This window comes from Ptychodera flava, chromosome 12 (genome assembly GCF_041260155.1).
Source record: "Ptychodera flava strain L36383 chromosome 12, AS_Pfla_20210202, whole genome shotgun sequence".
NCBI lineage: Eukaryota > Metazoa > Hemichordata > Enteropneusta > Ptychoderidae > Ptychodera > Ptychodera flava.
Genome location: NC_091939.1, coordinates 25475527 through 25499061, shown reverse-complemented (window position 1 = coordinate 25499061; position 23535 = coordinate 25475527). Strand labels below are relative to the sequence as shown.

Below are 23535 nucleotides of genomic sequence, written 5' to 3'. Positions count from 1 at the left end.
TTTCTCAAAATTTTTACTTTTCAGATTGCACCAGACTGCATCATAGCACATATAAAGTTCTCAAATTTTTCCACGCAAGAAAGGGGACACCCCTCTTTGACACTTTCCCCCTTAGCCCCTCGCTTGTTCTCCCCCCGTACTTTCAAATTCTGCCCTGTCAGATCCTAGAGAAAACCCTGTCATGATACCCATCCAAATCAAACAATACCATATGGTTGGATATTGGTTATAGTGTGAGCTTTTATATCTACATTTGTTGTGACTTTGAATTTCATTTTGTTCGTTTCACCTTTTTCAACCGTCATGAGATAACCGATGATAATCTAGCACGGTACACCCGGATTTGAAAGCTTAAGGTCTTTACTATTGTTGTAGTTTTGTAAATTTTACAAATACATGTATTGATATTCAACTTTTCTAAGTGTGTGTGTGTGTGGGGGGGGGGGTTCAGTCAAAATTTTTGAGTTAGGGGTTACTCAAAAATGATCACGGTTGGCAGGAGGGTTACTCGAAATTTCAGCGTTTCCGATGAAATTCCTCCGACCCCCCACCAGGCTGTAAATAATGACAGCTCCCTTACACATATCTTACAGGATTTTGCCAAATGATTTTATTGATACTGCACATAGAGACTGTCTTTCAAAAGGGGCCAAATTCTGGGTCGAATAAAATCTTCATTCCGTTTGGCTATTAATCAACAAACTGAAAATGTACGATACTAGAGATTTCAGACTGTTTTTAATGAGAAATACCCGGTCTGCAAAATGGATGCGGATAAAGTGTATCATCATCACCCCAGCTCTTTCTGCCACCAAAATTATATCCCTAAATTTTGTCTGGTACAGGTGACATTTTCTTCGATAATCTTGATGGCTAGATCGATGTGTTCCCGGTGGGTTCTAAAATTCAGCACGCAGATTCTGAGACAGAATCTGCCTTTGACGGACACGGACGACATACTGATCCTGCCGTCCTCCATGATGCGATTCTGCAGATCCTCGTTGAACTGATTCCTGTTCTCGTCATTCTTGGTGTCATAGTAGAACACCACTACGGAAAGGACCGGGGCGACGTCAACGACGAACCCTTCCATTGCTGCGATAAGAAAAGTTATAAAATCAACATTTAGATGAGTAAGTGCTGACAAACAATGAGAGTCAGTGTCAATGAGAGTCACCGAAAGCGGCTGAAAAGTAAGTCGGTGGGACAGTTCTATTGAACTTCAATACTTTTCTCACCTGTAATTTTCTGATGAAAATATTTAGCCAGGACAAGCTTCTCCTCCAAACAGTCAGCAAAGGCTTTGACACCGAACACTTTCAGCGGTAACCATAGTTGGAGGGCTCTGCAAAAGTGGACAGACAGCTTAACCTTTTAAAATGTATTATGCATGGTATTATGCTTGTCAATATCTTTGGAGATTCATGGTCATTTTAGCTGTCATCATGCAATTTTAGTCAAATGCCTGTTGCCAGGACAATAAATCCAAACATTTTCGTTTATCCGGATTAGCAATTGGCAACAGCAAAAAAAATGTATTGGTTTACATATGCATGTTTATAATGAAATGTTCATGTATTCTAAAAGAACCCTTGCCAACGTAAAGCCTGGCAGAGCATATGATGCACCTTTCAGGTCTTGTACATTCAATGGAAAGTTGGAAAGGAGAAAACTCAACGTCTTCTGTTGTGTTCGACAGGGATGTGATGTTTGTTCCAGTTTTCGACGGCGTCAAGTTGGAGTGAAAGAGCTTCAACCCATCTCTGACCAAAATCATACCGCAGCCGTTAGGAAGGAAGAGTCCTGTAAGAGAATGTCTGATATTCTCACGGCTTTTCAGATGTCTGAGGGGAATGCGCGCGTCGCAAGATTATCGGTTGCCATTCCTTCAAAGAAGATCATTCGTTAATGTTTGTAGTGACTTTTTGTACAGATGTAGTCAGACAGACGTATCATATGATCATAAGCACCTCTACAACAACCATCATCATCATCATCATCATCGTCGTCGTCGTCGTCGTCGTCGTCGTCACTGTCGTTGCCGACGTCGTAGTAACTTTCATTATCAGGAACATCATCGGCCCTGCCTCTGCCGTCATCATATTGGCTGTTGCTTTCCCTTGCCATTGCCATTAATAACACTACAACCACTACAACTACCATCACCACAAACACCAAAACCAATTTCATCATTATCATCCTCATTATCATCATCGTCGTTGTCGTCGTAATCGTCACCACCACCACCATCACCACCACCACCACCATCATCATTATCATCATCATCGTCATCATCATCATTGTCATCATCACCGCCACCTTTATGTGGAGCCATGGAAACTGAATCCGCTCTCTCCAAGCCTTTAAAGAGATGCTTGACGTCATCAACCAAGACAAAAAAGCCTCCATAGATTGCATCAACGTGAAACCATAGCTTGTGTTGTTCCACCACATCGGCAATTCTGTCCAGAGGATCCACGGAGCCTTGTATAGCTGTTCCGGCAGTCGCAACTACCAGGAATGGGCGAAGGCCTTGCTGCATTTAATGAAAGAGGAGTTAATCTGATTGAATTTTCAAAAGAGAATATACTGACAACGTGATATGATGTAATATATGGTATGATGTGGTATTATGTGGTATGATATGATATGATATGATATGATATGATACGATATGATGTAATGTATATGATCTGGTGACGTGTGGTATGGTGTTGCATATGATGTTGAGCTTTATAAGATATATCCTTATATTTGAACATATTTGAAATAATTGTTCAGACTGTTTTTTGTCTGACATTTTGACAATAGCCTTGCTTAATTTTTGGCGACTTAAAGACTCACGCAATTGACATTCGTGTTCCTAATGTATTAAACCGGGGAATTTCTTTCACTACTGCTTGCCAAACCGTACACAGTTTTGTGCAATGATGTTTTAATTCTTCAGGATTGTGCATTTAAAATAGATGAAAACTGACCAGTGTCGACCCAGTTATCAAGAACCTGCTTACATTCTCATTCCGTTCAAGGGGTAATCCCTGCTCAGGAAACGTCATTAAATATGCAAATGAGGCATCAGACAGATATGGAATGACATTTCGCATATCGTAGCTTGCCGAAGTGCAAAAGCCCGCCATGTGTGGAAAATTAATGTCTGCTTCAGGCCAACTTTAAAAACGGATGAAAAAGTGAACACCCATGTCTCCCATGATCGACATTATCTAACTCATCGGGAGGTTTTGATATAGTATATGACTCATAACTTGGAGATTAATTTTTTTTCTGGTAAACTTTGAATAATCCTATTTCAAAATCAAGAACAAAAATTACGTATTACCTTGCAAATTGCAGAACTGAAAAATATTTCGTTGAATTGATATTTTAAATTCCAAATAGCTTGCTATCCCCATATTAATTCTATATGGGAATATTAGATTGTCGATTTTCACAAAAAAAAAGACGGTGAACTCTTTGTTTACCCCACAAGATTTGAGAGTCCTCGTGTCTTGCCCTGCAGGGGGCGCACTCTATCTCAAGTGACTTTATGACGCAGAAAAAGAAATATCTGCGACTTTGTTCCTTTAACCAAAAGATGGGTTCTACCTTATAGTGAACATAACTCTGAAAGTTTTTTTTAGATTTACAGTTTTGTTAGCTATGTACATCACGATGATTTCTATACATGTGATAACTTTGATGATCAACAGACTGAGATATGCGGAAAGGAAGTTTAGCATTTGGTGTTAGGTCACGGTGAAGTTAGGCACTTGCAGATTTTATTATTACCCTAATCGAAACTGGTGAAGCATTACATCACAAAATACACATTTAACTGCTGCATGAACTGGTGCTATGAGCAGAAAGATAGATAGATTTACGCAAATGGAGACTCATCCGATTGTCTCAACTTAATGTATGCATTAACAAAGTGTAGGCTAGATGAAAATCATACTTTGATTTTGAGAATTGTAGTTGAATAAGGTGTCCTTGTAGAATATTATTCAAATTACAAAGTTGAGCTCGGTTAACTAGTGAACAAAGATTCATTGAATTGTCTCTAAAAGTGGTATTGGATGGCACGCATAATGATGATGATGATGATGATGATGATGATGATGATGATGATGATGATGATATTAATGTTTAATGCAGATTGAGAGAGGGTAAATGAAAACTCCCCCTCCCCCTAAAAAACAAGGCAAAAACCGAAACAAAAAAAATCACACAAAACACGAAGAGTCAGAATTTGACAAATAAGCTTACTTCTCCCATGATTCTACGGAATGGATTTTCCTTTACAGTTAACCCTATGTGTATCGCGGCAAGATAACCGAAACCTAAGCCAATTGTGTGAGTAACATGACAGTATCAGAGTGCTGCCATCACTGATTGTTAAATCAATACCCACCTCTTTGTCTTTCTCAATTAACTCGCTGAGTTTGGAAGTTTCCATTTCCATACCCTCCGTCATGGGTACGTCTCGTATTATGACGTCATGCATACTAAGCAGTCGCATGGCTTTGTTACAGGACATATGACACAACTCCGTCATGTACGCCACGCACCTGATTTCGAAGACATCAGAGAATACAAAATAAAATACTGAATTATTTTGAGTCTCTCTCTCTCTCTCTCTCTCTCTCTCTCTCTCTCTCTCTCTCTCTCTCTCCTCCTCATGTATTTATGGAATGTCAGTGCGAAGCCTCGGATAAGTAGGAAAAACAATGCATCCTCATATCCTTATGAGAGGGACAATCAGCATACAAATCGTAGTAAAAAGGATATCAAGAACAGCTTGGCGTGCTGAAAGAAGGACATACAATACTTGAATGGCAAGGAATTCATATGTTGTTTACTGGGTTGATTTTCGGGGGATTTAGAATCAACATATATTTTCCTTTCTCCACAATAGTGTTGATCAGACACCACTAATACCATCTTTACTTCAAGCTAACGTTGAATTTCTGGCGATATTAATGAATTCGCGAAGCGATTTTTGGAAAGTTTTGAACATACATACACATTGGCGATCAAAAAAGCTGTTCGTAAAAAAGGAAACAACAAGCGATTTCGTGTCGGGTTGGTAGGCATTTTGTCCGAGCAGACATATGTAAGACCCCAAAAATTGACAAAGTGAGCGTCAAAGTGCTCGATCGAGCACTTTGTGGAAAATGACAAACTGAGCGTCAAACTGAGCGTCAAACAGAGCGATTGAGCACTTTGTGGAAAATGTTAAACTGAGCGTCAAAGTGAGCGTCAAACTGAGCGTGATGGCGCCTCCAACGATAGGATGTGGTATAATTAAATTTTGCCATCAGCTGTGAGATCGCGTCCCGCCAGGTTGATGTTATACATTCACTATAATGGCGGTACCCAACGAACTTCGTTGGTCGTTAATCCCTCCTGATGATTTGGCATGAGTTGACATTCCCTGTTACTGTTGCCCTGGTTTGCTCTGGTTCGGGTAGATAATCTTTCAGAACAGATTTCGCTTCATGGCCGTGACAATTATCATTTTATACCAGGATTACCGCTGCTCAGAGACTGAATATTCGTGAGAAAGTCATTTTACCACGGACTGGAAGTGAAACATTCACACCTCTTCCACTCCTAACGATCGCGGTAATACCGCAGGCACAGCGGTATATGGCATGAACGGCTACAGTTTGCAGTAATTTTTTGAGAGGAGAGAGAGAGAGAGAGAAGAGAGAGAGAGAGAGAGAGAGAGAGAGAGAGAGAGAGAGGTACCCCGGGTAGGCGAAGTTTATTCCTTAAATTTATGTCATTTTGATATTTATACGCCTACAGACTTGAAGCAAGTTTACGATCAAGTTTATCATCTCTTCATAACACGTTCAATAAAGAAAGCATTCTGCTATAATGCTAGTGTCAATAAAATACGCTGCTGGTATAATTGTTTTGAAGTCCGAAGCTCTGCATTCAAGATTACAGTATGGTAGGTATTCTTTGATCTTTAAGCGAACAGAACGAACAGAACGATGAATGTAAGCAAGGAATAAACTAGAAATATTTATGTGTTTATAACACGACACAGAGTGATAGAGATATTGCAAATCTAGTTGGCGCGATCACTATGAAATAATCAAGAAAAATATAAATTGACCGACATATCGACATAGTTTACGGCTCTGCACGCATCGATAACCATAGTCGCGACGGGGCCTGGGGTATGTGCCGCTACGGACCACGCTTCTCTAGATAAAAATCACTCTGCATTTTGATGATTTTGAATGAATGTGTCTGTGCCAGGACTATTGTGGCTGCACAGTAAAATTTCAAAGATCATTTCTGCGCTGATCGCCATAAAATGCCGACGTATTGTCAAGCGACGCCGCTCACCGGTACCATTTTTTGTATATCCATGACGGTGATTTTTCCCAACAAAATTTTTGGGGGACATTTTACCAATTTTCATGAATTTTCCTGTCATTTTTTATAATTATACACTGTTTCAGTGTATCCAGAGAGTGTACGCGTTAGCAGATAGTTGTACCGGGCCAAGTAATGATAGTGTCCTTGTAGCGTTTCTTATGACATCTACGTTACGCTTGAAGCATTAACAACAACACAACAGTTATGTTCGTTGAATTGTATTGGTCAACAACAACAACAACAGACTAATAAACATAAACAACAATCAAACAACAACAACAACAACAACCAGACTTCTGGGTTCCCTATGCTCAGAGGGTTGCGCCCACTGCAGCACTGAAAATTCCGTGAACTTGATTTGTTTGAAGTCCTGTCAGCGTGGCTAAACTTGACTGACGTACAGTTCGCGTACGTTCAATAATGATTCTACATAAATCAGACTTGTTATCCAAAGACTCTTGATGTTGAAAGGTCAATTTAGACTTTGCCTGAATAAACACATTGTCTGGAAAGCGTTTGCTGAACGTGACACTCTATGCGATGATCGTTTTTTGGACGTGGGATTCTGTGCATGTGATGACCGTGATTTTCTATCCATTTGACATCACGATTGCCGAACATGACAAATGTTTCAGAATTAAAGCAACGTGAGAGAACATCTTTCACCCGAAAAAATGAAAGTTACAGTAATTTTCTCGGCTTCAGGTGTAAGCTTATGATTGGCTCAAAACTTTTCAGTCTCAGTCAACACATAGAGAATGACGTAATTTGACCTCGCTCTGCCTGCCATTTGTCAACTCACGTACATGCACACTACAGATAGTGATTGACATTGCTCCATCGAGGTCCGTCAACTGCAGGACCTTGACTCCTATCTCTTATTCTTTTTGACTACGAAGAGTAAACTGTAATTAATTGTAAATATGACACCAATATTGCGCGCATCATCGTAAACACGTTTTTATTAGCCGACTGGCAAATCGTGTACTATCCAGTACGCGCTAACTGAGCACCCATGCAAGCTATATTTCGCATATTCGCTACGTTTTAGCACTCTTACTAAGTTCAACGCTCAGTTCTTCTTTTTTCGCCCAGTTTGACGCTTACTTCGTATTCAACGCTGTTTGACACTCACTTTATCAGTTTCCAACGCTCAGTTCGACGCTCAGTTCGACGCTCACTTTGCCATTTCCAACGCTCAGTTCGACGCTCACTTTGTCATTTTCCACGCCCAGTTCGACGCTCACTTTGTCATTTTCCACGCTCAGTTTGACGCTCACTTTGTCATTTTCCACGCTCAGTTTGACGCTCACTTTGTCTTTTGCCACGCTCAGTTCGACGCTCACTTTGTCGAATTTGGGACCCTTACATACCTGGAGCGGAGCCACTGTCCATTCAATGTTCGCCGATACGATGATAAAATATGTTGCTCTGCCCGCAAAATATCTTACGAATACCTTGTTTTCGTTAACAGCTTTATTTGCTGCTCCTGTGTAGATGAGCAGCGAATCCAGCTACTGTAAAAATCCAAAATCAGATCGAGATTCTTCTGACCGGTGATGGCGCATTCTCGATGCATTTGCGGCTGAGCATATATGGATGACCAAGCAAACAGAGAAGGGGAGTTGAAAGGGATGGACTTGATCTTATCGAAAGAAAAAAACTTTTACCTTTCAAACTCTTTGGCCTTCAACTTCATGCTGTCTCTTGCAGTTGCTATCGCGGTGATAGTGCTTGTTGTGCCACTTGAGGTCAATGTCCCCGCATGCTCCTGAGGGTAGCCGATCAGTGACGCCGCCCATGATATCAGTGATTTCTCCAAGCGGACGCCTTCTGGCGCAATGTATAAAGCTCCTATGCAACATAGAAAATGAGAAAAGATAGCTTTGGTAACCTTGTTCTTCTTTCTTTCTTTCTTTCTTTCTTTCTTTCTTTCTTTCTTGTCTTATTTTCTTTTATTACATCATATAAGCCAGTATGTGAACTGACCTCGATCAAAAGTTTATGGCCCAAACCATATTAAAACATCGAGTCCCATCTGTGACTTCTGGATAGTATGCACCCTTATTCGTAAAATGCTTTCAATTGACAGAGGGAAACGTTTTGACTCCTTGTTTTCTTAATCAAGAATACACAAGGACCGCCATAAAAACTTACGATGAGAACAGCAAATGAATACGAATTCAGCTTGTGTTTTTAAATAAAGTTGCCCCACATTCTGTGTGTTATTCTAAGAAAGAAAATAAAAATTCTTAATGCAGTATCACAAAACCATTGGGAAGAGAATGTAATGTTTACTTCAGTCCAAACAAGCTCTCGGTCAGAAAAGAACCGTGAGCTATTTAGAGCGGATGCGAATCATACCACACTTCATAGAGAAATTACTGCAAATTTCTCTAAAAGTACATATCTCTACTCACCTGTGTCCTGGTTAATTATGGACCCATAGTAATTTCCTAGAGCGGAGACATACAGCCCGCCTCCATGTACGAAGGATAAAGACATCGCGTGAGCTAGACATATTCCGCTATATTGAACATTGTCCTCGTACAGATCCATCAGCTCTTCTGTAATGTAATGTAATGTAATGTAATGTAATGTAATGTAATGTAATGTAATGTAATGTAATGTAATGTAATGTAATGTGATGTGATGTATTGTACTGTACTGTACTGTACTGTAATGTAATGTAATGTAATGTAATGTAATGTAATGTAATGTAATGTAATGTAATGTAATGTAATGTAATGTAATGTAATGTGATGTACTGTACTGTAATGTAATGTAATGTGATGTAATGTAATGTAATGTAATGTAATGTAATGTAATGTAATGTAATGTAATGTAATGTAATGTAATGTAATGTAATGTAATGTAATGTAATGTAATGTAATGTCGTTTTACGTGTATAAACTCAATAATAGTCGCAGACAGAGCGGTAGCTTTTCGTGAGCCAGTGGAGGGACAAAGTCGCTCGAAAAAACTGGCGACGTTACATTACTGCAAAAGTGTCAAAAATTACCCCTTCGCTGAATGAAAACATCAATTCGTATGTAACCTGTAGATAAATTATGACATTTTCCTATGCGGACTTGTTTTCCTATCACAAATAAAAATTGCCAAAAATCACGGTGGAGGGACTGTGCACAAATTTAACTTGAAGGAAAAGCCGCTATCCTTATCTATATGAAAGAGACTGCAAATTTAGATTTCCTTACAAAAGCTTGCAAGCCATGCAAAGTGAGCGTTTGGTACTTTACACATGAATTTTTAAATTTGATTCTTTGGAACGGATCATAAAATGTTTCACTGAATGCTTAATCTTTTTTCTGGGTGCAAGCAGGTTGTGCACAGTTGACCAGTATTTCAGCATGTTTTAAGAAGTCAAAAAACATAAACTACTTTTCATATCAATCAAAATTCCTAAAAAAGCTAAAAAAGTGTGACTTAGTTAATTCGTGGCCTTTAATTAAAGTTGATTGACGTAATTAAGTAAGACTTGTTCATTGCCCTTACTCCTCTTTTGTGTTGGTAAGTTTCAGTTCGTCAACCATTTTCCATGATAGTGTTTGGGGCAAAACATATTGCACTGCCACCATTCATCGTTAGTGCAACACAGAAAGTTTTGGCTGTGAGATTTTACAGAGAAGTTAATGTATTACTAAGCACAAAATTTGATGATTGAGTAAACAATTTGATCGAAAATCATCGTCAGAACCATCACCATAGGCTCCGTCTCAATCATCAACTGATTCAGCAGTATCAACAACAACAGCAGCGCTAGCTGCAACAACAGCATGCACAACAACACTTTCGCAAAAACATAATGTTGACATCTTCAGTTGATGTTGACATAATGTTGACATCTTCAGACTTCAGTTGACATCTACGTCACGACCGTCTTCTGCATGTTCCATTTTGGCGTAGAAAATGTTTTCAAAGTGAGAAATTAAGTCGCTTACTGCTGGAAATCACTTCAGTTCAAAATATCCCCAGACGGAAGCTAAAAATGTAACCTACCAATAGCTACACCATCATCACTGAAGGGTGTGTTCAAAACGACAGAAGATGTCTTGTCTTTCGCTTTGACAAAGACTTTCCTTGATTCCACATCGTTTAAGTCCTCTACGAACTTTTTAGCTCGTCCAGTCACGATTTCTGTCAGTCTCTGATTTTCTTTAGAGGCTGGCTCTAGCCTTCTAGATAGCGCTTCCAGTCTTCCAAGCTTTTCCACTAATGTGTCCATTGTCTGAGGGAGAGAAAACAGCGGTGGCGAATTGTCTACTGATAGTAGATTTTTAAAAGTGGAACTGTCCACGGTTTCTTCACACCTGTCGTGTATTGTGAATCACCAAATCGGTCCGAAGACAAAGAAAATCTGACAGGGGGTAGACTTCAGCTTTGATCAGTTGCCGTTACAGGAATTGAAATATGTTATGGAAGGAGCTCTTATGTCAAGAAAAGTATACAGCAATTTGTCTGAAAATAGAACTAGGCACAGAAGAATGGGTTTATCGGCAGAGAATGGGACTACTTTGGAGGAAGGTGGTGATTTGGCTTGACTGTATTGAGTAAGCGCCTAAGTTTCTAAACAGATTGAATATGTGACACACATGCGACATTTAGAATTAGACATGAAGTTATACGTTTATGCATTTACTGGTGAATACAATATAATGTACGACCCAAAGCATCGATACATCTTGTTTGGTTAATTGAACATGAACGGAATATGATTCGATTTGACTGGATAACGCGCCTGGGGGACAGATATTCGGACTCTCAAAATTTTACAATTCTTTTCTGATATACCACTTGTGGGGTTCATTTTAAAGCTCTTGGTGTAAGAAAACTTTTCGCAGGCTTAGTTTTTCGAAATTCGAAAATTTCATATTTTTTTTGAGTTAACACAGAGATGGCGGCCATTTTGAATTTTAAATATCGGTAAATCTTGGATTATTTTTTTCTCTAGTGCCAAAATTTGCACGGTGACCCCTGATTTTTATTCTTGATTTTGAAAGAAAATGAGTGAAATATTCCTTGAGGAAAGTTTTAGCAAAAGTTTAAGTCTTTCACTTTCCAAGCGCGTTGTACCTTAAATCACTGCTTGTGTAATCCGCATGTTTACTGGAGCATGTTCCTCCCAGTCCTTTAAATTAATATCTATAGTATTTGTATCGATATAAACATGCCTTAGGCAATAGTAACATTCCAAGCATGAGGAGGACTTCCCGCATCGCCATGAATGACTTACGCTTCCTATTTTTATGTTCTCAAAATTAATACGGTCTTCACTTTAGGCCAAACAAATAAATTGCGCTGTTCCGATAACATGGTTTTCAAAAATAGGGTAGGTAGGTCGGTAGGGATTTTTTATCCAAAATATTTTTACTTTTAAATATACTCTTTTCAGGGATTCAGGGCCACAATATTTCCAGGAGTATCATACATATAAAAGGAATAAAAACGTAAAAGACGTCCTCGTTCAAGCAAAAATCAAATGCCAGGTAACGAACACGTGATTTTACGGTGTTTTTGACGGTTTTTTTTTCTACTTCCGTGTTTATGTAGCTCTAGAAAATTTAGGGTCGGCAGGCAAAAAATAGGGTAGGTCGGGTTATCGGAACAGCAATTTTTTTTTCTTTGGCCTTATCGTGACAGGGGGCGTAGCTGTCTACACACACGACTGTGTTGGCTGCAGTAGCGTTAGTAGAAGGTCGGCCATTCTTTTTTTTTTGGATGGTCGCACGTAAATATGCTTTTATTGACGGGATTGCTGTTTCAGACACGTTTATTGCCAAGCTGCTTACCGAGACCACCCGAAATATGTCCAACCATGCCAATCTACGGCCCAAAAGTCAGCTCAACAGCGTGTTTGCAGAATGCATACACATTCACCGTTCTAAATCGGTGACGGAAGGATCTTAGCATTTGGGGTTTTCTTGACCCATCCGATTTCGAAAATGACACCGTCTTGAGATCGATCTTAGGGAGCGTTCAGTTATTATGGCCGGGGGTGGGCCGGCAAATTCTTCCTGCGCATTAGTCAAAATAAGTGAACCCCCCTACCCATTGTACCAAAAAGTTGATGACCCCCCCTTTCAAGATGACAAAAATTTCATGACCCCCCCCCCCCCCCACATTGCTTGAGTAAAGTTGCACACACAAACACCTCGGGGTATGGAGCGATAGAATCCCCCCAAAAAGAGCTTAGATTTTTTCAAATGACCTTCCTTTCAAACTCAAAAGGTGTTGATGCTCAGATTTGCCCTTCTGACTTGCTTATAATTTTGAAATTACCCCTCAAAGGGGTTGGACAGAAATTACTGGTGGAACGCAATATTTTTGCGCAAGCGTGTGTGTACAAAATTTTTATATTTGGATTTAATTAAAAATCAGCTGTTGATAATGTTGATTCACTATACATGGTATACATATATTTTCTCATACATGTATGCGAAATCTATGTAATACTTTTTCAATGCAAAACTATATCTATGCATTTATATATATTTGATAATTTACATAAATGTACTTAAATGAAATAGGGTTGTTACAACTGGCATGTGGACAAAAAGTTTGACCTTAGAATTTCACCAAAATGTTCATCCACTATACATGGGAGTCAATGATAAAATTGTGAATAATTATATATACTTGTGCATATACAGACGTTCAATAATTAACATAATTGTACTTGATTAGAATGTGATGGTTAAATGTGCATATTATGTGTACAAGAAATCTGATTATGGAATTTCACTGAAAATGTCCACTATACATGGGAGTCTATGAGGAAAGTATGAATAATTTTTTTCCAATACAAAAATAGGTAAACCAATGTATTTATGTACTCTCGATTATTGATATCAATGTACTAGATTAGATTAGGGTGGTAACAAATGGATGTGTTTGCCAGAAATTGGATTTTGGAATTATACCAAAATGTAGATTCACTGTACATGGGAGTCTATGAGGAAAATATGAATAATTTTTTCAAATACAAAACTATCAAAATCTGTGTATTTAGAGACATTTGATAATTCATTTTAAAGTACTTAGTTAGCCTAGGATGGTTAAAGGTTGATATGTGTGCAAGAAATTGGATTTTGGAATTTCACCGAAATGTTGATTCACTATACATTGGAGTCTATGAAAAAACTAAGAATAATTTTTTTACAATGCTAAACTAAATTAATTTGTGCTTTTATAGGTGTTTGATAATTGATACAAATGTACTTGATTCAAATAGGGTATTTAAAAGTTCAGATGTGGACAACAATTATGATATTGGAATTTCACCTAAAAGTATTATTTAACTTTTCATGGTACTAGTAGTCTCAGTACTGGTAACAGTTAAATAATTTCCCTGACAAAACTTGCGATATATCTAATATGTAAGTAATAGGAATTGTTCACTGCCCTCAGTTCAGTGAGCTTGATTTACAATAAGACAAGCCTCAGACTTGTCAAGTCAAGATGTTCATGTGACAGATAATTATACTTTTGTTCAGATTTACAGGTGAATAACTGCAGAGAATGAAATCATGCAACGAATCATTTTTATCTCCCAGAATATTTATGAACACTGAAACTGCTTTTAGATAGGACGGATACTTATGAAAATTAAGTGACCCCCCCCCCCCTCTGAGCTGTTTGAAAAATACATGACCCCCCCCCCCTTTGCAGTTTTAAATTTGAGGTGACCCCCCCCCCCTGGATTTTGCCGGCCCACCCCCGGCCATAATAACCGAACGCTCCGTTAACCGACCTGAAGTACCTGGTACTGGCGACCCATCAGCACAAAGTCGCTTATGACACAGCGAAGGCACAGGTGCGTGGAGTTGCCGCGTAGTATACATACCACTTCTCTCTATGTATACTACACGGCAACTCCACGCACCTGTGGGTAAAGGCACCCGTAAGTATTAAATATAACGGGCCTTCGCCGTGTGATCCAACTAAAAGTGACTGTGCACGTGCATGAACGCCCTAAAGCTGCATATTCGAGGACATCTAGCTATGCTGCACTAAACTGCCCTTCAGATGACTAAAGAGACTTGCAAACTAAAAATTAGAATGAATTTTGAGAGAATGCAGGTAAAGATCTAGCTGTGGAAACGCAGCTATGTGTTGGCGGGGTAGCGTGCGTCGCTATATGCGGGTCATCAAAAGGTCAACGCCGCCACGGATATCCGTGGATATCCGTGGCGGCGTTGACCTTATGATGACCCGCATAGCCACGCACGACCCAACATGTAGCTGCGTTTCCACATGCAGCTAGTAAAGATCATATTATTGACTGTAAATCGTGACTTAGTACTACCAACCAGGTGAAAGAACGAAAATAATATCAAACAATCGAGGTCATAGTGAATCTCTGCCATTGTCCAATCTTTATACTATTTCATCAGACTATCAAGTACATTGACTTGTTGAGGAATAGGGTAACTTCTCCCGCGGACTTTTCGACAGGAAATGCTAATTTCCTTAATGGAAAACAACTCGCCTTACCTGACGACGCAGCTCTTGTGTCGCACGATCTATATACTGAAGTGAAGTGGATAAAATTATGACATGTGACCCACTTATTTGACCTGCACTGTGATCTCGCGACCCATTTAGTTCGCACGACCCACAAAACTAGTCCTTCAGCACCATTAATATGAGGAGTAAAATAAATAACCCTAAAAATGTTTGGCATAGCAATTTGCATGACCAGTTGCTTGGCAAAATGTGTCCTCGAGCGCTGAAGAATTTCAAAGATGGAGTAAGTTCATTCTAGTTAATTATGATAATTAGTGAGCAATAACCGACATGACGCACTTAACGAACTTTCAAATCTCAGGTATCTCAACGTCACTATAGTATGGTGAAAGTCCCTCAGAGGTCCAATATTCAATGCTGACAGTTGTGGTATGTGGCCTCATTACGATCATCTGTAAAATATTCAAAAATATTCAAATAAGGTCATAATCGATATCGCGTGCCTATCAAACTTTTAGCCTAAATTACCCACTTCTAATAACTGCAAAACGGTCACGCAAATAAGTTCTTGATCAGTAAGCCAATCAAAGGCTCGGCGTAGTTGAGCCAATTTATAACCAATGTACTTCTGGATTTACAGCAAATTCAGTTCAGTCAGTTGAGATATACGGCATAGAAATTAAAGTTGTAAAGTATTACATCACAAAATGGAAATACCCATATAACTGAAATGGCACTATGGAATCAGACAGATGCATTTGACGAAAATTGAGCCTCGTTACATTGATTGAATGTCATGTACATGAATTAAAAAAGTGTGCTCTACATTTCTGCAAAATCAGACATGAGCGAATTTTGAGAATTTTAGTGGAATAAGGTATCCTTGTTGAATATAGTGCAATTTACAAAGTGTTTTAACTAGTGAACAGTGTTTAAGGCAGTTCTCCATAGACTCCCATGTATAAGGCCAAGAAAAATAAAAATTTAGTTTCTTACGATGCAGTGACACAGTGTTTAGTCCCCACAGATGAAGTCCAGGGGGCTTGTAGATCGGGTCATGTCCGTCCGTTCACGCAGATATCTCAGATATTTTGACAAAATGTCATGTGACCTCGGTGACCTTTGACCTCAAATATACATATTTTCCTTAACTCAGTAACCTATGGAAATCCGGTCACGACATGCGACATGCGACCTGTGACTTCAAAACTGCGACCTGTGTCCTGCGTGTTTGTCAAAGAGCGACCTGCGTAGGGTTAGGGTTGGGGGTTAGGGTTAGGGTTAGGCTTAGTTAGAGTTAGGGAAGTCGGACCCCAAACCAGAAGACAAGTTTTGAGCCTTGCCTCTTCCCAACGCCGCCGGCCAGGGCAACGTATACCGGTAGCTAGGGTTAGGTCCCAGCTAGATCACAGTTTAAAGTCGCAGGCCGGGAACGCAGGTACCGGCACAGTCCCTTGCCTTGGTGGGCTATTCAGTTCTGGGACTATTCGCCCCATAGACAAGTGTACAGAAGCGAATTCTGTACACTCGTCTATGGGGTGAATAGTCCCAGAGCTGAATAGCCCACCAAGGGACTGTGGTACCGGTCACAACCTGCGACCTGCGTCCCCGGCCTGCATCTTTAAACTGTGATCTGCGACGACCCCCAGTTACACGTTGCCCTGGCCGGCGGCGTTGGGGAGAGGCAAGGCTGAAAACCTGTCTTCTTGTCGGGGTCCGACTTCGGGGTACGGTTGCAGTGGGCGCTCAGCCGCAGAGATGCGTCGGCTCCCGGCGGCCCAACGTTGCCCTGGCCGGCGGCGTTGGGGAGAGGCAAGGCTCAAAACTTGTCTTCTGGTTGGGGGTCCGACTTCCCTAACCCTAACTTAAACCCTAACCCTAACCCTACCCCTAACCCTAACACTAACCCTACGCAGGACGCAGGTCGCAGTTTGACAAACACGCAGGACGCAGGTCGCAGTTTTGAAGTCGCAGGTCGCATGTCGCATGTCGTGACCGGATTTCCATAGTAACCACAAGTGCTACACCCTTCATGTATGGTATGATGGGACACCTTATGACGCCACATATTGTACCTCATTAATTATGCGCATATCTAATTTTGAGCGAGCCAATAGAGCTAGAGGTCTGATTTTTGGTATACAGGATAACTTAGCAATACAATTTTTTGACAAAATGTCAGGTGACCTCAATGACCTTTGACCTGAAATATGCATATTTGTCCATAACTCAGTAACCACAAGTGGTACACCCTTCATATTTGGTATGATGGAAGACCTTAAGACGCCACATACTGTACCTCATTAATTATGCACATATTTAATTCTGAGCAAGCCAATAGAGCTGGATGTCTGATTTTTGGTATGTATGGATAACTATAGGATAGAAATTTTTTGACCAATTGTCATGTGACCTCGATGACCTTTCACCTAAAATATACGTTTATGTCAATAAATAAGTAACCACAAGTGCTATGTCCTTTATATTCAATAGGATGGGAGACCTTATGACAACACACGCTTTACCTCATTAATTATGCACATATCTAATTCTGGGCAAGCGAATAGAGCTAGAGGTCTGATTTTTGGCATATACCGTAGGGATTAATTAGCAATACAATATTTTTTCAAAATGTCAAGTGACCTCGATGACCTTTGACCTTGATTATACATATATATGCATAACTCAGTAACCACAAGTTCTATACTCTCCAATTTTGATAGGATATTAGACCTTAAGATGTCACATCTTGTACCTCATTTATTATGCGCATATGTATTTCTTGGCTGGCCAATACAGCTAGAGGTCTGATCTTTGTTCCCGATTTAGAACCATAACTTAGACATGCCTCATGTGTTTCAAATTGGGAACAACGACATAGACCTATGTGCCCATAGATCTCAACATATACACTCCAGTGATACTTCTTAATGACTACATTTCCCTTCCCCATCAAGACTAATACTCCTATTACAAGTGGGGACTATGTCATTGTCAATGACTTGTTCATTTTAGATAGAATGAAACAATACTTTTGTATAGAAAGTTGTTTGTTTTTATAGGACTATCTTTTATAGATCGTCTAAGTATAATTTCCGCAGTATATCATGCAGACTAACTCATAAAGCTATATTGTGAGCATTTTTTATAAAAGGCAGTTACTGTATCTTCCATGATATTTTGCCAGTATATTTGCTCTCAGTATTAAACAAATTTACTGTTCAATCCTCCTAAACTATGCAGAAACGCCAAATATTTAGGTTATCAATACAACCTGTATGATGAACATTGCTATTTTTGGCAAATGACTAAAATTCAAATACTAACATTAACAATGCCTTTACGCAATACTATATTAACAAGCTGAAAACTGTGCTTTTTAACATGCTCTTGGATTTGAACAAGAAACTTACATAAATGCACAGAGCAAAAATACATCAAAATAATTAAATTAAGCTACTATTTCTTTAATTGATACCTTAATTATTTACATATCTTTTACAGCCAGAAAATGTGACTCGAGTTTTGCGTGTTGTCACAAGTCACTGATAAGGAGTGTCCTAAACTGTTTCCAAAAGCTAGGGAAATCATGTACAGACACTAACCCCTGTTCACAGAATTCGCCAAATGTCACAACATCTACTCTCTCAGCAGAAAAGTAACGGCTGTTGAAATTGATGACTTTGGTGAGTACACACACACATTAAAGCAGAGCTGGACTGGACAAACACACACACACATCAAAGCAGAGCTGGACTGGAGAAACAGACATCTTCAAAGACAAAGTAGAATATTGACACAGATAAATAAATGACTCAAAGTAATTTTTCTCAAGAGTAATTTTATAAATATACTACAATAATTTATTCCAACTTTACTCTGTTATGAACAACAAACAAACCAATTCACAACAAACAATTTTTTTTCTTTTTCACATACAATTTATTTCAGATACTGGTATATCCAAATTCATGGAGACCTACAGGTCAAATTTTCCTGAAGAAAGTGTCTTTCTAAGGATAAATGCAGATCATAGAGGATTTGGATTTTTTCAGAGACCAATGCATGGAGCAGGTCCACTATAGATTTAATCACATCTTGCCAAATTATTTGTGTATGCCTGGTGACAACTTGAGGAAACTTGAGCACTTTGTAAAGGACCATCACATATGTACAAATCCACTGTATGAAAGGCCACAAATAAAGCGCCAAGGATCATACCGTAGAAAATAAATGTAGGACTCATTGCGGTTTGGGCCGGACAGTGTAATTTGCCATCTTTATGTAATAAGGAGTTAGAATTGTATAAGTATGCAGGCCCTTACATAAATCTGTGTCATAATTGTTCTAATTAATGTTCATAAATACAAGTTAAGACTTCTTTAATGAAAATACACTTCCTTCTCTATGTCTTTATTATGACCTGTTAAAGGGTGTGTGTAATAGGTTTATGTATTTAGTCGCAGTATTGTATATGGATTACAATGCCTGTAATTAAAACCAACATTATGAAATGGAAACTGTGAAAGAAACAGGTAATGAAGTTGAGAAGAAAACAGACATATTTAAGCAGTTCTAATAAAGGGGATTTATCTTTGCAAATCTGTGAAATCATAAGATGAAATCCCTTGCCACTATTCTATACAGCCTGACACTGAAATGCATTGTTTCCTAATCCTGATTGTAACTATGTATGTATGTATGTATGTATGTATGTATGTATGTATGTATGTATGTATGTATGTATGTATGTATGTGTGTATGTGTGTATGCGTGTATGCGTGTATGCGTGTATGCATGTATGCATGCATGCATGCATGTATGTATGTATGTATTTATCTATTTGTGTGTGTGTATGTATGTATCTATTTGTGTGTGTTGGCATGTATGTATGCATGCATGCATTCGTACTTGTATGTGTGTTGAGTATGTGTATAAATGCATGCATTGTGTGTAAATGGAAAAGATTGGGTAACGATTAAAATAAACATATTAGACATTTATATCATATAAAATGAAATATTAGAGACTTTCCTGCACTCTTAAACTGAAAATATTTATGGACCAGCATTTCATACGATGTGTTACTGATTCAATCAATGTTTTTCTTCTAAGAAATGCATTATGAAAGAAATTGAAAGAAATTTCAAAATCGCCTGTAGAGGGCGCTCTCACAGAAGGCGGCATTTTCGGTCTAAAGTTTGGAAACAGTAACACACCTAGAGAAAACTGGAAAACAGTGATGGAAAAATTTACGAATTGTCTTAAGATCTGGAATACTAGAAATCTGTCTTTTAAAGGCAGGGCAATTGTAGCTAATATGCTGGCTGCATCAAAATTATGGTACCTGGCATCATTTGATCACGTACCTAAGGAAATTATGAATGAAGCAAATAGTAAATTATGGAATTTTATTTGGAGAGGCAAACGAGAAGTTATAAAAAGGGGCATTTTCATTCAAAGATATGATGACTGTGGCAAAAAAGTTGTCGACATTGAAGAAAAAATTAATGCACTCCAATTAAAGTGGCTTATGAAATTATTTGAGAAAAATCCAGATAAAGGGACCCCTAAATAGGCCAGCTTATCAAAATATTTCATAGCGAATTATGACAATAAACTGAATAGTGATTATCACTACCTCCATCTCAATTTCAAAGTCAACAACAAACGAACCCCAATGGTGTATGGGGATATGTTAAATACCTGGAAGTCACTTAGATTTACAAGAGTGAATCTACCACATCAAAACAGAATCTTCTTAGAATAGTTCTGTGGTATAATGACAATATTAAGAATGAAGGAAGTGTCCTCTTTTATGAAAAATGGTCAAAGAGTGGAATTTTAAGGCTTAGGGACATCTGGAATGATGACAGAAATGACTGGCTTCAACCATAGGAAATAATTGCAAAAATTAGAGGAGGTACAATTAGACATGTGCAAGAGGAAATCAAGACAGAGTATGAAACACTCCTCAATGCTATTCCAGATTCCTGGAAACAAATCATCTCTTCAAACATCCAAAATGAAGAAAACTATGATATTTTAGACTTAGAGAATTATGGTCTGACAAAAAATGATGTCAAAACCAAGTCACTTTATTGGAAATTAGTTGATAAGAAATGGCATGCAGTCAAAGGTCAGATTGGTCAAAAATGGGCTGAGAATCTAAGTCTCACTGACAGCTACAAAGCTACTTTATTCAACCGTCTTAATTCAACAGGAATTGTCAGCAATTCAGTAAATGATTTAAATTGGAAGATTTTCCATCGAGGCCTAGTCACAGGAAGCTTGGCCAAAACTTTCAATTTAAGTGATGGGAAATGTCATATTTGTGGCCAAGAAGAAACACTGGAACACATCTTATTTGAGTGTAAATATGTTAAAGAAATCTGGCAGAAATGTATTTGTTTCTTTGTCAGAAAACACAACTTTGATAATAGTCGCGCCAGCGGCTTACTGACTACGCATGCGCTTATTCATAATATACTATGCGAGTAACCGGAAGTGTACCCTTCTTTCACGGGCGCCGCCATTTTTTTTTTGAGTACTCGTAAATAAACAAATACGAAACAAATTACTATTATATAACATGCCTTTTATAAAATACACCTCTTTTATTAGCCAGTAAATGTTATTATGCACCTTGTCGCTGATACAAAATATCGTTGATATAGATAAACGGAGAAAACTGTCGTGCATATGAACGGGGGCAAACGCAAAGAATGCTGGGATTGAATTACAGAAGAGCGCCCTCTGTGTCAATAATTAGATTCAAAAATTGCCAGTTTTTAGACGGAACGCTATAGTTTTCAGCTTGCAAGTGGAAGGTGGGCAGTGCGGTTACCATTGCAATGATAAAGATTGCATATACGTCCCTTGTTTAACGCAATAGGCTGTTATCATAGTAAAAATTGCCAATTTTTGTCCAAAATTTTTACACGCTACAGAAAATCTATACCTGCCCTGCTGCAGGGTTTGACGTCGTGTACGTACGTGAATTGCTTTCATCAGAGGGAAACTGGGCATAGTTGTCATATAAACGTTTATGAAGTAACAATTACAGTTTATCACGAATCAATACAAATAACATTGCCAATCTTAACCCCTGGCGCGACACCAAGGGCTGAGCCCTATATAATATTAATATCAATATCAAAAGATTAGCAATTGCAGGAATCGAAAATGATAATAATGCAACATCTGACATTATTTACTGTATTACTTCCTTTGTAAAATATACAGTTTGGAATATTCGAAATTCGGTTACTCTTGATGGGATTAAAGTTTCCCTTCAATCCTATGTCATGCAATTGAAATGTTATCTCTCCTCATGGATGAATACATTATATTTCACTTATAAGATGATGAACAAAACTGAGGATTTTATCACAAAGTTTTCAAGCCTTGTAAGACTTGAAGGAGAAGAATGCATCCTGAATGCATTCATATGATGATCTTTGTAATTAAACAGCTAATTATATGGGTTTTTTGTCATCAGACAAGACGCATTGTAATTTTAATGCATTCACAGTTATGTAGATTTGTTTTATTTGTGACTATGTGGAAATAAATTTATCTTTTTCAAAAAAAAAAAGTCCGGCAGAGGATTTCATTGTATTTCACCAAAAAAAAAAGTTCTAAAGTATAAGTCCACTATCGGGCTATACGCCCATGAAAAATGTTAGATAGTGACAGTCGGGAGAAAAGACATGTCCAGCAGTGTACATTTTTCAGGAAGTAGGCAGGGTATTAAGCATGCCATTTTGTAGAAAGTCATCAAAGGAATAAGTCGTTCAACATGACGGTCATCAAAGGAAAAAAGTCGTTCAACGTGACGTCAGGTCGCATCCATGTATCGTAGCGACTAAGAACGCCTTCGATTTCTTTTTCTCAGAAATATCTCTGATTCTGATCTTTGTTCGTTTTGTGGGAGAGAAATTGAAACAATTGAACATTTGTTCTTTGGGTGTACAAGTAGTTATCAATTTTGGAATGACATAATTCATTTATTAAGAACACAAAGTGGAATTTTCCATGGGTTAGCTAAAGTTGATATTTTACTTGGTAACTCAGAGTTAAAAGCAATCGTAATTACACTCGTATTTCAGGTTTTCACGAATGCAATAAATTACCAGATTTTCTTCGAGTTCAACTAAATTTGATCCAAATATTATGGAAATATAAGTTTTACATTAAGTTTAGGTGCTTTTTGTATTGATGGGTGGGTGTTCATGCATTTAATTTGCATCTAAAGGGCGAAATGATCCAAGAGTCATACACTTGATTGGGGAGCTGGCGGCAGAATTGCATGTACAGTGTTTGACTTTTTTTAAAACAATAAAATCAACTCATTACTCATGAGCTTTTAATTAAAGTGGAGAAAGCACCATACATTTTTCTTTTTGTTTTCTCTTTTATTACTTTGATTATGACATTTTTCTACATCTATATTCAAAACATGCGATATTATTATGTAATTCCATTTGCGTAAATGATTATTATAATGTACATTGGCTGCAAATTTATTGCTCTACTTCGAAATTTTAAATGCATGATTGCACCAAGACATAGTTGAAATTCGCCCCATCCCACCCTCAGCAATTTTGGTCAGGCTACTTTCGTGCGAACACCGTCACTGCAAAAGAGGTTGGC

The 23535-nt window shown here is 38.4% G+C and overlaps 1 protein-coding gene across 1 annotated transcript; it reads right to left on the bottom strand.

The window, feature by feature from the left end:
- Positions 1 to 587: 587 nt before the first annotated feature.
- On the bottom strand, positions 588 to 14943 carry LOC139145501 (tryptophan decarboxylase-like). Its single transcript, XM_070716722.1, has 9 exons — positions 14908 to 14943; positions 10414 to 10642; positions 8814 to 8960; positions 8064 to 8247; positions 4409 to 4565; positions 2320 to 2536; positions 1629 to 1803; positions 1239 to 1345; positions 588 to 1095 (listed from the first exon to the last, which is right to left on the bottom strand). Exons 2-9 carry the CDS (start codon positions 10637 to 10639, stop codon positions 818 to 820), a joined length of 1491 nt encoding a protein of 496 aa, XP_070572823.1. The 5' UTR covers positions 10640 to 10642; positions 14908 to 14943; the 3' UTR covers positions 588 to 817.
- Between the last annotated feature and the right edge of the window lie 8592 nt (positions 14944 to 23535).

Excerpts from the sequence above, each read along its gene's own strand:
- LOC139145501 (XM_070716722.1), bottom strand. The coding sequence starts at position 10,639 with ATGGACACATTAGTGGAAAAGCTTGGAAGACTGGAAGCGCTATCTAGA. Across the intron at positions 8,248-8,813 it reads CATAATTAACCAGGACACAG|GAGCTTTATACATTGCGCCA; the intron begins GTGAGTAGAGAT and ends TATGTTGCATAG. Across the intron at positions 1,346-1,628 it reads GAATGTACAAGACCTGAAAG|AGCCCTCCAACTATGGTTAC; the intron begins GTGCATCATATG and ends CCACTTTTGCAG.